Below are 16,087 nucleotides of genomic sequence, written 5' to 3'. Positions count from 1 at the left end.
GGTTGGTTGGTTGTTTTTTTCTCCACATATCTCTTGATGACTGAATACCTCACAAAGAGTCATTACATTTATGCTGTCTCTACATACAATCCCAGAATCAAATTTCTTGCTTTGCCTTTGAGCTCGTGTTGGCTTCTTGAGGGGCCATGGACCGGCTGCCATACTGGCCTAAGAAAGCTGGTGATTACATGTGGAAAGTTAATTTTTGAGCATTGGTCTCTCTATTCTTCCTTGGTTTTGAATGGCATGGGGAAAACACTCAGAAACGGCTATAAGTGTTTCTTTCTTCCAGTGACCTTCCTAGGAACAAGGCAGGGCAATCTACTCCATCCAGACCTCATCACCGAAGAAGCCTCCACATATCATTGTTCTGAATCGACTGCCTTGACAACACTCACAGCATTTCTATGGCGAAATCGATCTTTGAGGCCTAAAAGGCTACAGTGGTGCTGCTGCTCTCTTCGTTGTTCTCTGTCCTTTTTGTGCTTCCCAAGAGTTAAAATGGAAACAGAAGTGATCCACGAGTGCCCTGACAGGCCAGTCATGTTCTCCCTGGTGGCAACCAGGGAACAACGACATTTTTATCACACATCGAGTGAATTATTTGTTTTTACTGGATTCAACCACATTTCTGGTCAGGGTGAGGCTCCTTTTGATGCTCCTACCTGCTGACTTTGCCACGTCGGGCATCAAGAGCTGGTGGAAAGTTTAGGAGAGAGACGTAATTGGACACCAAACTGATGGTACCCACAACTCTTATTTTCGGGAGCAGCAGTGAGGAGTGCCAGAAGTACTCCTGTGAGGAACCCGAGAGCTGGTGAACGACTGATGGGTGAAGGAACTGTGGAAGGAGACAGTCCAGCCAGGTTAATCCGATAATGGCTAGTGGGAACGTGGCCAAGGGCTGCCACGTCCCTAGGGCTGAGGTATTCAATAAGAACCATTACTGGAATCATCAGTCCAGTTCCAGCTGTCCAGACAGTGGATATCTCTTCTGTAGTAATTTAAGAATCGGTGGTATTCTGCTGCAGTAGTAGTCTGCAGTGCTAGTCAAAGTAATTCTTTTCCCTGCTCAAGTCTAATTAAGGGGAACTCTTGCGTAAAGTGAGCTAAATTTGGTAGTCACAGCCCAGGCCCCAAGGAAAATAGTCTAATTCAACTACAGTAATATACTGTAATATAAATATAATGGAAATACAAAACCATATAATTTAATTTGACATGACTGGCAGTGTTTTTTTGCTAAAGTCGGTGAAAATGAACGAGTACAAACAATGAACTTCCCTCTTTGCTTTGATCTTTTATTCTTAGTACAGTGGGAAGGTGGTTTCAGGAGGGCTTTGAGCAGTGGCGACCTAAACAAATGCATTGACAGCATGCAAATTCCGAGCTCTCTCTTGAAACTGTAATTTTTAAATTTCAAAAGATAGCTGTAGTACACTGAAGCGCTTTTAAATACGTTCTGGACTTTCCCACACCCCCCCTCTGTGAGACGCCGCAGAGGGCGGCGGGCTCCTTCCTGCCTTCGCTACCACCAGCACAGGCGCTTCAAAAAACCCGCGGGGGAGGAAAAAAGGGGCAGCGTGGATTTTTTTTATTATTATTATTTTATTTGGTTTTCCCCCGTGGTAAGCGCTACACCACAGGGCGGACGCTGCGACGGGCTCAGGGCGGCCCCGCGGCTCCCCTCAGCCTCCCGCCCGGCGCACGCGCGCCGCCGGCGCCTGCGCGGAGCCCCGCGGCCGCGTCACGGCTCGGCGGCGGCGGCGGGGCCGCCATGGCGCCCTCGGCCTGCGGGCGGGTGGCGGCCGTGTCCTGCCTGGTGCTCTGCGCCTCCCTCCTGCTGCCGCGGGCCTTCGTGTCGCGGGGCGGCGGGAGGACGGAGCCCGGGGCCGCGCCGCCCGAGGGTAAGAGCCCGCTGCGGGCCGCCGAGGCGAGGACGGGTCTCCCGGCGCTGACGGGGCCGAGCGGGGCTGCGCCGGCCCGGGCAGCTCGGCAGGGGCTCGGCCGGCATCGGGGAGCGCCAGGGGTGGTGCGAGCCGCCCGCCTGTGTTCGGGTCGCGTTTTATCCCCTCGCTGTAAGCGGGCAGCCGGAGTGAGAGGAAGCGTTCGTTTTCGTGCCGCATTTTCCTGGCCGTCACACGTCACTTTCTGTTCGCAAGCTTCATTTCGCCGTTGTTTCCTGTATGGAATGCTGCTGCTATTTCATAAAAAATAAAAGTTCATTGGAATCATCCTCATCGTTTAGTTTCCTAGTCCGGTGTCCCAGCCGTGGTTTCCATACGCATGCAGTCGCCGTGCCCCGCACTGTCCCGACAGGGCCTGGTCTTGCAGGCCTTCGAGCCTCGTCCCCGCTGCTTGTCCTCCCGCCCCGCATGGCCTGAGCTCTGCAGGCATCAGGTATCCTAAATCTCTTGCAAACGAAGTGAGCAAAGAGCTACCAGCAGTTTAAAAAGCACTTCAGACGTTAGCCCTCGCAAATAGATGCCACGCACGGTATAAAACTACTGCGCCGGTAGGTTACGATGAGCCTTACAGACGATGGCACTCCATCTGTAGTCAGTTTGCATTGTTACGAAGAATAAAGTGGGGCCACTCCTGCAAGGAAAGCACACGAGTGGTCAGACGGCTCCTTTGCCCAGCTGGGAATGTTTCAGCTGCTTGCAGGTGTCCGTACTTGAAGGAAATTGAGATGGTCCCGTTTGGGGTAGTTGGTGTGTTTTCCTCCTTAACCTCCACCTGCAAAAATTGATGAACACGTTCAGACTTTTGACTGTGCCCATTAAAAAAGCTGTGTGGTGATACAAAGTGAGGATTCCAAAATGACTGTTCTTGCTGACCTTTTTTGAGTAGATTTCTGAAGCTGTGGTTTCCAGGAACACAGCTAGGGCCATTCTGTAAATGTCAGTAAAAGAGGAATGCACGACGTTTGTCCAGCTCACCCTGATGCTACGCTGCCAGATTCAGAAGTACTTATTTATACAAAAGGTTCAGAACAGAACAATACAAATGACTACATGTAGAAAATAAATCTAAAATACAGGTCTAGCGATAGTTTTTAATAGAAGAGAGTGATCTCGACAACGAACTGAATGTGAATTTGTAGTGTTATAAAAAGGACAAATTATTTGAAATTAGAAGATGTTAAAGAAAAACAGCAGCGTGACAGTGTCTTGAAAAAATAACTGTCATGAAAACATTACTTTAGAGATTATTCCAAACTCTCATACCAGACATGTAGGCTATACAAGAATGTCGAGAGGGCAGATACTTCTGGTTTAGAGAAGATGATTAAGAAGATCGTGGAGTCCATGTGTCTTTTTCTCTGTTCCCACTTCTAGCCTGAGAACCGTTTACCCGAGTCATCTCTTTTGACAGAAAGAAAATAAAAGTTTTCTGAAAATAGGCTGCTGAGAAGGGCGAAAGGTTCTTTTTCTTTGAAGCCCAAGATGGAGGCTTCAGTATGAACGCCTTGCCATTGCTGGTTGCCAGAGGGAGATCTCACGTCCTGCGTAGCTTAGAGCCTGTATCTTCTTTAAATAAAGTCCAGCAGAGCACAGGAGAAAAATGTACAGAACTCGAGTTTTGGTTCTCACAGGAAGCTTTTTCAACTCGAATTCCTGTGACAGTGTGAAAAAGGGGTTGCTTTTTCGTTCACGCCGATGAAAACTCTATCGAAAACAGTGTAAGTGGCACCTAGGCATCCCACACACGGGAGTCAAAGTACGGTTTGACCCTGTTCTCTTGCAGAACAGCTGAGAAACGTTTGGGAGGAGAGCCTCGCGGCGGTGCCTTTCGGACAACACCTGTTTTTTTTTGTTTTTTTTTTAATAGCACCAGTTAGGCTGTTGGAGGGACAGTGGCACCCACATTCTGCACATTTCCATTTACATCCCACATATTCCAAAGCCATTCTGCACATACGACTTGCCTGTGCCATCAATTCCCTCTGCTGTTCGCATGGGCTCTGCAGGGAAGGTTTCGCACCAGCAGCCATGGAACTCCACCATTATTTATTTGGATAATGAAATGACTAGCGTGTGTCCCCTTGGCCTGATGATTTTTAGTTGAATTGAATCTTTTAGAGCAGAAATGAGGCCTCATGGAAAATGAGGAAACTAATCCACTTAAATACAGTTTCACCTTCGTCGGTTATTTTCTGTGCTCTTCCCTTTCTTTTTAATTAATAATGGCTGCACGAATGTAAAATGCTTGACGAAGGCTTACATGACATTCCTACTGTAGCAATGGGACTTTCTTGTAAATAAGATGCTCTTATTTCCATCACAGGCCTTGAATAATTCACTAAATTAAAATGCTCAATAACAGCTTCCTCAAAGTTAAGTCTGAGCTAGCCTGAGAGCCTTTTTGGTCGGAGGGGCATGCCTGCTGAGTTTCATTAAAGCCTAAAGCAGTCAAAAAATCCATGTCATCACCTACCAGAAAAATGTTTTAATAGCAGACCTTCACAAATTATTGATACAACTTCCTAATATGTTTCCTGTAATTTTCTGTGCTCGGGAATTTAGCCGTGATGGTGTTTCCTAGCAAGAGCAAATGTTAATTTAATCTAATTTTCTGTTGTCTCGCTTCCAATAAAGGTACCTGCAGCCGGGTGCTTCCAGAGGTTAAGCTAGTTATTTTCTGCATGCTTCCAGACCTGGTTTCTGTTTTCCTGGCAGGGGTGGCCGCTCGGCAGCCGGCCTGGGGCAGCGTGGCCAAGGGCTCACCTCGGTCCCCTTTGTGGACAGAGGTGGAGAGCAGGATGTCAAGTACACAGGGCAGTAACACTGTGAATTTCGGAGGAAAATGGATGAAGCTATGGTCCAGCGGGTTACCTTTCTCATCAGTGCTGCTGTATTTAGAATTAGACAAGAGAGATCAGCTGTACCTGCTCCAGTGTTAGGCTGCGTGTAAAAGGGTGACAGTTGTTAGAAGAAAAATAATTGCTGTGTTTGTGTTTTTTTTGTTTGTTTGTTTGATGTTTTTTTTTTTTTCAGGGAAGCTTGGTCGCTTTCCACCAAGGATGCATTACCAGGCGACCCCCGACAGCCGAGCCACCCCTCATTTTCCAAGGTCTCACCTTGCTGAAGCAGTTGCCAAAGCCAAGGCCGGTGGAGGTGGTGGTGGAAGCACCGGTGGAACTGGGAGAGGTCTGGTGGGGCAAATTATCCCTATATATGGATTTGGCATCTTCTTATATATCTTGTACATCTTATTTAAGGTAAGACCAACATACATTGAAAAGTCAAGGATATATCAACTAAAAAAAAAAAAAAATGTTAGTCCCATTTCTATACCAGATTTCATCTCAGCTTTGCTCAAAAAATGTTTTAGCTGGACTGGTACGTGGTTTTAGCTTGACTGGTACGTGGAAGATTGGCGTATCCTGTGTTTTTTGCCATTTAAATCGTGCAACTGAGTGCAGCAAAGGGTTGCTGTGATCCTGCTTTGGCCTCAGAGCTGTGAAAATTTTAAAGGATTTATTTTTCCCGCTGGAAAATCCGTATGTGTTGCCTTACGTTAGATTAATTTTGAATATACACAGTGTTCTTTTATATCATGTATTGTTACACGTGATTTATACTGTATATGTCATGAATTTTATTACGCATTTAAAGTGGGAGAGATGGAGTGCCGTTATTAGGCACCTTCTGGAAAAAAAAGCACCATGTTGGTGGAGAGGGGGAGTTTTAAGGTTGCAGCGACCACTAGAACTGAGAACCGAGGAGCTGGCTGAGGGATGAAAGTACAGCCCGAGTCCTGCTCAAATATTTCACATGTATTTTGAACTTCTCATGGCTTTCTGTGACACATATGTGACATACGTGTAGGTGATTACACAGAGCTGCTGCGGAAGGCAGGAGAAAGGGACAAGCTCTTGCAGATTTATTTTTCTTGTTTGAGCTGGGGCTTAAGGCAGACTGACCAATGTCCAAATAGTTGAGCCTGCTCTGGAGTGAAAGAGAGTCCCAGGCCGACTCAAGGAAAAATGGTAAACTGATTAAATAGAAAAGGAAAGAGAGAGGCTGCAGCTTCTGTATAGAGCCAGCAGTACAGAGCCATCTTTCCTGCGAGTACAAAGGTGGTAAGGAATAGATGGCAGAAAGCATTGCAAGAGAGACAAGTGAGGTCACATGTAATTCCTTCAGAACCTTTCACTTTCTTTCAGAATAATTTCAGAATACTGATTTCTTCCCTCCTACACACAGGATAATTACAAGATCAGGCCATTTGTTGTAACACATAAATGGTCTAAAATTAAGAAGTTATTATTAAGTTATGCTTTCATTATGCTTCAGTATAAAATTCCAGGTGACCTCAGGTAACATAGGCCAAGTATCTTTTAGGAGTTTTCAGAAGGGAAGATTCTAGGCATCGTTCATGGTTGGCTGTTTTTGCTGCTGGGGATATTATTCGGTGATTCGTTCCCAGCTGAATTTTAGCTTTCTATCCTTTTCTTTACCCTTTTGCCTCTGGGCCTTACGCATTGCTATTGCTGTAACTTCTTTCACTTAACAGCTGGCTTCCAAGGGAAAAACTACAGCCGGAGAACGGAAATGCCCTACTGCTGCACCTGGAAACACGAAGAGGAAAATCAGTAAGTACGATTTCTGCGTTGTATCTGAGTAGCTGTTCACAGTGTCACTGGGTTCTTCAAGCTCTGGGCACACTGTAAAGCTGCTGTTCCCCTATGTTAGGAACAAGCCAGGACTCTGTGCTGGAACGAGCAAGTGTTAAAGTGAATTACTGCACCATTACTTTCTAATCTTATTTTGCTAATGAGAATATACAACAGTGGCCTTGGAAGCCCCCTTGGAAGCAGTGTGTTTTCACGAGGTTCACTGACTTAACTGCACCTATTTGCTGAAAAGAGAATATAACTAAGGATTAACAAATGGGGAATAGGATGTCCATCTGTAATTATTCTATAATCTGTAATATTCCAGTAATAGTACATAAAGATAATGTTAAAAGCTAGCTTCATTATTTTTTTTTTTAATTTATGAATTTTTAGCCATCAGCAGGCTCGTCCCCATTTTTTTTTTTAATTCCCTGTTTGCAATGTTCAAAGTTTTGATGACCACAACGTAAAGAAAGCAGACGGTATTCTGAAATGTTAACTATGTTTTTAGCTTAACGTCATTGAGTTAAGAGATTCATTTATTGGTAGACATTTATTAGATAAATCAATAAACTTACTTTTAAAGATTGTATTAGTTACCGTATCAGGATTTAAATGTGTTGTGTTTAGCTGGCTAAATTGTAATAGGAAAGAAAAGCACCTCGGGTTTTATAGAAAATGCTAGCAGTAAGGTAATGCTCTTAACACAGCCGTAATTACCTCGACCATTATGTGTGTATTAGCAATACCTAATACACTCGTTACTATAGGGTGGATTTTCAGTGCACTTGCACTGCGTTGTGCTTGGCAATTCTGTCCAATTAGCAACAGCAATTGTAATTTTTTCTCTAATGCTTGGTAAGAGAAACAAACTGTGCAGTAGGTTAAACATTTACCACCGTTACAGCTCAAAAAACTAGTGATGAAAATGGTTCTCCCTTTTTCTAGAGCTCTTCATTTGTATTCCAAAAGCGTTCGCCGCAGACAGCAGCAGAGCAGGGGACCCACCGCTAGACTAGGAACCTGAGGACAGTCACTACTTAGCTACTTGGACAGCGTAATTTCCTTTCTCTTTGCCAAGTTCCCTTCACCTATTTTTAAAGTCTTTGGAATACAAAATAATAACCGCATTCTTCGCAGAACAAAGATCTTTGCAAAATCAGGATGTTTGTGGATGGTTTTCTCCATTGCTACTATGTCAGAGTTTCACTGTGTCTGTGCTGCTTAAATAGGTGTGTCTGTAGCATCTGAATAGTTAACTAACCCAGCATTTGTTTCGCAGTCAGTAACAACAGCATCTCAGCTACAGGACTTTCAGCATAAGCTACGCATGCCAAAGAGGAGCTCAAACTCAAGCCTTTTTGTTGAAGTCCATGCTGTTGCATCTATACAGTTAACCCTTTTGACTAAATTAAAGCCAGTATGGTTGTTCCTGCACGTGTGCATGCGTGCACACTACTGTACTATGGACATGTTTTTAGAAAAAGGTGTAACCACAGAAAATTAGTGCTTTGCTCTCCATAGTCGTGGCTAGTTGATACTCATCCCACTTATCCCTCACTGCCTACCCTGGGAAGCCTGTGCAGGGTGAGATGCCACCAAGCCCGTGAACGTTACTCTATTTGACAAAGATGACAAATTTCTCAAACTTTGGACTCATTAAAAAATGCTCAAGTGACCTCTGTTCCCAAAGACTTAACAGGTAAATGGCACAACAACTATTGATTTTGCACCACAGGGTAGACCTACCTTTGGTTACCTTAGGAAAATATATATATATATATATATAAAGCATATTCTGATCCCTAACTTCAACCTCTGGGGCATTACAGTGGCTCACTCACTCTGCTTGTTGGGAGATTGCTCAGGGGCCTTTGAAGGAAGGTGCTTTCTGTGTCCCATTACCATTGGCAATGCTCTTCACTGTTACACCAGGAAAAGTAGGTAGAACTCATTAGGTAGAACTCATTAAGCTGTGTGTTTTGGTTTCCTTACAGCCAGTTTGGTTTGATAAAGCCTACACTACCTGTAATAAAGAGACAGGAGTACATTTTAAAAGCTCCCACTGACAGATCTTGGGACTTTCTTTGTTTTACAGCTGACTATGAGCTCACCCAGCTCCAGGAAAAACTGAGAGAGACCGAAGAAGCTATGGAAAAATTGATCAACAGAGTAGGCCCTAACTGTGACAGGTATGTTTCAAAACACAGCATATTAGGGCACAATTCTTCTCTGACTTAAAATTGAACTTTCTTACGTTGACTATATTAAAATAGCGTTATTATTTCTACTTCAAAGTGTAGAAATTTGATTTTAAACATCATGCTTTTTGTTCAGCAGTCTTTCTCTTTTCAGGGCCTATATTTATAATAACCTATATATATAATAAATCATTCTTTCCAACTTCACTTTCCTTAAGCAGAAGAGCAACCATCTCTCTCCTCCCCCTTTTGCATACTGCGTTCTTTGGAAAATAGTGACAGCTACATCTAAACTGAAAATAAAATGTCTGTATTTAAAGTGCAAAAAAACAACCTGTCTTATCTGGCCAATGTCATTTTCTGAATGATTCCCAAGAGAGCCATTTGTTTTAGGGTATTTTCCAGTGCAATGGGTTATTATTATTTTTTATAAGTAGAAATGATGTGATAATCTATGTAAATGGCTGTTAATATCTCCATAAAATATTTGTTTAAGGTCAGAATTGTGTAATAACCTGATTTCATAACCAGTAAATCCATGCATTTGCTTAGAAATACAGAAGAGGTGTAAAATCGGGATTTAAATGTTTGTCTATTCATGTTTGCCATAGATCTGAGATCACTAGTCAGCGTTATAAAGAAACATGGATAGCAAATTTGTTTTTTGCAAGAAGGGCAACAGCACACCAACAGGACAATGCATAACTGCAGCGTTTGAAAAATTAAGTGCCATGAATATCAGGGCAAAGTCTGCAAGCAAAAATGAATACCTGTTTTAATGCAGGTTAACACATGTTCTTTGGATTAGTCAGTGCCTCTATTTTAAGCCATTCTGTAGAAACAATTCTGTGCTGAACTTGCATGTTATGTTCATTTTGCTTCCAAAGATGTCCTCTGTGAGCACGTAATTTTGTCCACCTTGCACCGTGAGCTCTGCTGTGGCTGCCGTAATTTCAGCGAGGCGAGGTGCCAAACTTGCCTGGTGTAGGCAAAGTTCCAGTGGGAGATCTCCTAAACCAGTTAGTGAAACAGAAGGACACTGTTTTCACTATCCTTACTCTGTTTTGAAGAGCTAATGCAGTGCTTTATGCTTACCTTTAAGCTGCCAGAAATAGGCTTACGTTCTGCCCGGCTATAGGGGCATATATCTCAGTAGAGGATATTTTTTACTGATAAAATGGGTTTAGGGGCTGATCCAGTATTTTTTCCTCTCAGTGCAGTTGGCTGCGAGCCTTTATTTATAACTTCCCTTCTTTGTCCACCCAAACTATTTATATACATGGATCTAGAGAACTCAGGGAAAATCAGAAACTGAACCTAATAGTGAATTTTGTGTATAGGCTCTCTTTAAAAGAGGGGGGAAAGCACCTCTAAATGGAGCAAATAGCTGTTCTTCAAATACACCCAAGCTTTGAAGCTTTTGAGAGAGAAAGATCGTACTCCGTGGGAAGCAATTTTGGGGCTATAGTGCACTTTAATAATGATTATTTTAAGATCAGGAAGAAAAAAAACAAACAAACAAAAAAAAAAAAAAACAAAACAAAAAACAAACAAACAAACAAACAAAAAAACAGTTGACATGTCTGAGATACCACCTTAGATTATGGATATTCACTACAGTCATAAGAACTCTGTAGGAAATGCTCTGTTTCAGTGTAAGAATAAGAGAACTTTACTATAACTGCTAGGGACTTTTTTTACTTTGGGACTTAGTGTAAGCACTGACACTATAAAAAAAAGCTTTGTTGGAGATACAAGCACACAGGGCAAAAATGAAGGCCTTTTCTTAAGCTGTAAACGTTTTGTATCTGTCCTGTCAGTTTTTATGAGTACATTATATCCTGGTAAATCTCCTGTATGCAGGCCGCCAGATGTCTTACACATTGCCAGCATCCTACAGTTCCTGAAGACTTTAAATGAAGTAGAAATATTGTATGGGCTTTGGTTTTTCCCTGCCTACAGGGAAATTCTTCTTTTAAGCATCTTCTTTTAAGCAAGATACCTGGAGTTGGAATGGAGCTATGACATGCTCACAGAGACCTTGTGTTGCAGTAAGAAAGTTGTGCTTTCTGATGGGAATATCCAGCACATTAAGAATTCCTGTACGAAATGCCACTGGTATGCAGCTGCATTGATTGATCCTATTATTTGAGCTAGCATCTCTCTGCACTGTGCTAAACAGGCAGAGCTCTCTGTCTTTACACAGGTGATATATATTCAAATTACATACACTTTTGTCTAGAAAAGGAGGATTAGTTTGGCAGCTCTATTACAGCTTCTGTCAAAGGCAACTTGCTGACGAAACCATTTCTTTTCATGTGCCAATTAATTCACATCTCAAATTCTTCATCTGCATAACCCAGGCTTTTGGGAAGATGCCATCTCACACCTTTCCTTTTCTGCGCAATAAACCGCCACACAACTTGATGGGTCTCAGTGCAGCCTCCCCAGAGGGCTGGGACTGCGTCAGCTTCACCAACTGGGAGGCAAAGCCCCCTCAGGGGAAGCACGGAGAAGTGGCAAGAACAAGATTTCTGGCATTTCAGCCTTGCTCTCCGTCAGACAGTTCGTGTCTGGATAGCTGCTAGTGATACAAGAAGGCCTGCTCCTGAGCTACATTCTCAGTTAATAAGAGGACAAACTGAATATGGATGCTGCAAGTTTTCAAGTTTATGAGAGTTTTGGCACCTGACACAAGGTTTGCATAGAAATTTATTCCTAAATCCAAAATGATTTATCAATTTCCACGCCCACCTCCCCATCTCACCCCTAAGGTTCACTAAGCAGCTGTCCACTCTTGATAAAATAATCTTGGAGATTATCTGTCTGGTCTGGAGATCATCAGAAATCATCTGTCTGGCCTCACATACCACCTACAGTTCAACATTCTGTGCGTGTCAAGAGCCAGCCTCTCTGAACAACTGGGGGCTATATGGCTCCTGCCTAAAACACAGCAGGAATCAGAAGAGAGCCTCGGTTCTGTGACAGGCTTGAGTTAATACTTACAGAGAGATCAAACACCCTCTCAAGAACAACATGAAACACAAGATGAAACAAGCAAAACAGTCAGAACCGTTTTCTCCCCAAAGCACAGCCAGTGATCTTTCTTAACTCTAACCTCCTTAGAGCTTGGTAGAGCTCAGGCCTACTACCTTCCAAATACTTTTTGCCTGGAAGATTTTCGTGATCTTTTTTTTTTTTTTTTTTTTTCCAGAGAAAATAGGATGTAATAACTACATAATCTTACCTGTTGGAACCATTTTGTTATGACTAGTAGTAATCACTACAATCATCAGTGTAAAACCAGTCAAAATTACACTTTGCTTTTAATCTGATAAAAACCCTCCTCTGATTCTAAAGGGCAAGTTAAAGCTAAATCTAACACCCTCTTAGCATTTTTAAACCTCCTGCTCCTCCAAACAAGGCATTATTGTTGAATGTGTTGGATATAACAACATCTTGCCAAGTGGCTTATTCAGAGTAATGTTTGTGCGAGACATTTTGATTAGGCCCACAGCTTCTCTGGGCAGCCTGTTCAAGGGCCTCACTGCCCTCTGAGTGAAGAATTTCTTCCAAGTCGCTAATATAAATCTCCCCTCTTTTAGTTTAAAACCATTCCCCCTTGTGCTACCACTGCACTCCCTGATAAAGAGTCAGGGAGTCCCAGCTTTCCTGTAGGCCCCCTTGAAGTACTGGCAGGCCGCTGAAAGGTGTCCCCAGGGCCTTCCCTTCTCCAGGCTGAGTAACAGGGGTCTGCATTTTCTTGTCTAATGTTTTCCACCAGGACCCAAAATGTTACAACAGACCAGGAAAAGAGGTTACTTCAGCAACTCCGAGAAATTACTAGAGTTATGAAAGAAGGCAAGTTCATAGACGGCATCTCTCCTGAAAAAGAAGCTGAAGAAGCGCCCTACATGGAGGACTGGGAAGGTAAGCAAGAGCCTTTCTAACCACTACCCTGATGACAAAAACTGAGCAAGGATTATTTTAAATCCGAAATCCTTTCGAAATCTAACTTCATTCTTCCTATTCAGAAAGCGCTTCTCAGAACTTTGCAAGAGGTGGTTTGTTTTCCCAACCACGATAGAAAAAAGGAGAAAAAAAGAAAGAAAGAAAAAAAAAAAAGAATCTGAGTCAGCCAGCATTTTTTTCAGTGTAAAGACTACGCCGTCTGCTGCCAAAAGTGGCGTATGAATATTCACATATGCTTCATCAGCTGCTGGGTCTTGGCTGCTGTGGGTTTATCTTTTCCTTTATCTGCTGGGCTAGATTTCACAGAAAATCCTAAAGCCCTTGGAAATTTGAATCAATATGTTTTGGATAACTTACAATTTTTACTTTTGATTTGTTTGCTCCAGTATTGTGAAAGTCACCTCCAGGAAGCCTACCTTTTAAAGATTCCTTATTATAATGTCCTTTCTGTTCCTTACTGTTTACTTGTCACATAAATGTGTTTTCAAGACATCCTAGTTGAGCTGTTTGCTTTCCGAATTCTAAATGCATCTTTATGCAGACTTAATTCCTTGCTCCTTAGGAAGCTTTCAAAAATGATTCAAAATATAAAGCATAAACAGCTGCCTCGAGCACTGTTTTCTTAAACCAACTTCATGATCCATTCAATAAAATGAAATGCACAAAGGCACTGACTCATATCTGGTTTCCAACTTTATAAATAATATGGCATTTATTGCAAAGGTCTTAAAAATCTGTAGACAGGAACAACAACAAAAAAAGAATATATTTAAAGATCTAAGACACAATTTTCACCTATTAGCTCCCATAGCTTTCAGCAAAGCTCAGTCATTCCTGAAAAACTGGGTTGAAATCCTGGCTCCCTAAAAGTCAGTGGAGTTTTGTCATCATCTTCTGAGAAGTCGTGTTTTGCACATTCCTGCCGTGCAATTAAATAGATGCCACTTACACTGTCAGTGCTAAAAACAATTGTGCTTATACTTCTGCATTCGTCACTGAAATCAGTACTATTTTAAAATTCTGTTAACATTTCAAACCACGTCATTTCATTCCTAAGGTTACCCAGAAGAGACCTATCCCATCTATGATAATTCCGATTGCTTCAAACGCAAACGGGAAACAATCCTTGTAGATTATCCTGATCTCAGCCAGCCCTCTGCAGAAGAACTGGCTGAAAGAATGGAGGGCCTGGAAGAGGAGGATTACCTGTGCAACCAAACCCTACTCTCTGGCCTCACCATGGGAAGGGACAGCCATGATTTAATGCAGAAAAAGGATGAGGGAACGGGCATCAGTGAAGAGGAGAGGGACCATCATCACAGCCAAAGCTTTGAGGAGTGTTGTTACTGCTGTGAGGAGGAGGAGGATCCTGCTGTTCTAGCGGAGAATGCTGTATTCCACTCAGAGAGCTGCAGTGAAGCAGAAGAGCCAGCCTCAGAGGACCTGTTCATGGAGTCTGACAATGAAAATGCAGCACTGACAAAGCAAAAAGCTAGTGATTCAGATGAAACAGGCATGCTGAGAAAGCGCAACACAAAAGGACATGAGTAATAGAGACAATTTGTGAATGGCATCTAGGTGGTGACAGTAAAGGTCAGAAACTGTCAATTTGTGAGATTTTTGCTTCTGAACAAGAAAATTCATTATTCATCTCCGTGTACGAATTCCATGCCCACAGTAACAATCACATCCTCTACCCGAACTGCAAGCCAACACCCTTTTTCATGCAGTCTTGTCAACTTACTACTGCGTTGCCAGGAGCACTTTGTCCTTCTTTTTGGAAACGGATGCCTTGAAGAAGGATTATTCCATTCATATATTTGTGTGGTTTTATTTGTTTTTCTTTCTGATTTCTGAACAAGCAGGTGTTTGTTGGTGGTGGTGGTGGTTTTTGTTTGGCCAAGAGCAAGCCAGATGTCTCTTTCCGAAGAAAAATTTGTTTTGTTTTGTTTTGTGTGTATGTGTTACCAGTTATGAAAATGAATAAAATTCAGATATAGTTAAGAGATTTCATGAAGCTGGAGGAGAAAGAATGCCTTATAACTCTTAACCGATCAGCAGAACAGACAATAGTCACACAAGTCATTCTTTCTCCACTGTGTCATTGCTGCTGGAAGCCCACGAAACTGTTGTTAACTACAATATATGAAACTTAAATGTTACCACAAACCACAGCCCATTTTCCAGTTGATGCTGTAAGACCAGTAGCGTAACCTTTTTCGTGTCCCAAGAAGAGCATAAGCAAGACTGAAGCATATTGAGTTTTGTCTTTGCCATTGTCATGGTGAAATGACTTGGTGAAACTCCCAGCTGGGCACAGGAATCAGCCCATACATCGTGTTGAAGAACATTTAAAATATCCCTGGTGATTTGCTCTTGAACTTTGGAAGTACTAGAAGTGTACTGAATGGCTCATTTGCATCCATGCATATCTTACGTTTAACAAAATACACGTGTAACCGCTATGTACTAGCTGTATTCCCAGATCACCAGGGCACAACTTGAGCATAAAAAGAGCGTTTTGCCCTGCACACTCAGATTGGGTTTGTTGTTTGGTGGATGTCTGCCTTTGGGACATCTCTTTTGGTTTTGTTATCACTGACTTGTTTTCCAGGTTACAACTGTAGCCTGATGCCTACATCGTGTATGTTATTCATAAGGAATTCCTGCTTACAGAATTAAGGAATAAAGAACAAAAATAAGTTCATAGTAATGGAAGACAGAAAATAGAGAAAATATATTGAATAGTGTGTTCTACAAGGAGTGTATTTCTTTTTAAATAATTCTTTAGACCAACTTTCATTTTTTGTTTCCTGGACCCCCTCAACACTGTCCTCCTCTCTTCACTGTGTCAGTAGCTTGAGCCCTGTCTCTGAGCTGAGCTCGTGTTTTCTTCACTGGGAATCCCTGCTGGGCCTCTACAACACCCATAAGCGGATATGCAGTGTTCCTAATCCAAGCCAGAATCTCTGCAGGTGAGAACAGCAATTGATAATTTTTCTGCCTTAGTCAGTGTCCTTGAGCTAGAGCAGTAACATCAGCTGATACCAGTGGCTGGCAGGGAAGGCTGTTTTCACAGTCCCTGCCTGCTAATAGAGTCATATACTTCGCAAAAGACAACTTTTATCACAATCTTGTCTAGCCAAATACCTGCACTGGCAAAGGACCTTGTCCTCATTTGAAAACCACATTTCATTTAGAGAATACATTAATACCAAAGACAGCTGTTAAAGGTCTGTATTCATTCCCCTGCACGTAAATTGTCTGTCTGTCCCGCGAACAACTCTCT

The 16,087-nt window shown here is 42.6% G+C and overlaps 1 protein-coding gene across 1 annotated transcript; it reads left to right on the top strand.

The window, feature by feature from the left end:
- The first annotated feature begins 1,751 nt into the window (after nt 1-1,751).
- RIC3 (RIC3 acetylcholine receptor chaperone) lies at nt 1,752-15,494 on the top strand. The gene is made up of 6 exons (XM_035329277.1): nt 1,752-1,907; nt 5,001-5,224; nt 6,523-6,601; nt 8,724-8,817; nt 12,611-12,756; nt 13,856-15,494. Exons 1-6 carry the CDS (start codon nt 1,778-1,780, stop codon nt 14,347-14,349), a joined length of 1,167 nt encoding a protein of 388 aa, XP_035185168.1. The 5' UTR covers nt 1,752-1,777; the 3' UTR covers nt 14,350-15,494.
- Nucleotides 15,495-16,087: the final 593 nt, after the last annotated feature.

The sequence above is a fragment of the Oxyura jamaicensis genome, chromosome 5 (assembly GCF_011077185.1).
Source record: "Oxyura jamaicensis isolate SHBP4307 breed ruddy duck chromosome 5, BPBGC_Ojam_1.0, whole genome shotgun sequence".
In the NCBI taxonomy this organism is placed as follows: Eukaryota; Metazoa; Chordata; class Aves; order Anseriformes; family Anatidae; genus Oxyura; species Oxyura jamaicensis.
This window is presented reverse-complemented; position numbering and strand designations above follow the sequence as displayed.

What these genes read in the sequence shown, in the direction of transcription:
- RIC3 (XM_035329277.1), top strand. Translation starts at nt 1,778, where the DNA reads ATGGCGCCCTCGGCCTGCGGGCGGGTGGCGGCCGTGTCCTGCCTGGTG. An exon ending in TCTTGTACATCTTATTTAAG is followed by an intron (nt 5,225 to 6,522) that starts GTAAGACCAACA and finishes TTCACTTAACAG; the next exon opens with CTGGCTTCCAAGGGAAAAAC. An exon ending in GTAGGCCCTAACTGTGACAG is followed by an intron (nt 8,818 to 12,610) that starts GTATGTTTCAAA and finishes GTTTTCCACCAG; the next exon opens with GACCCAAAATGTTACAACAG.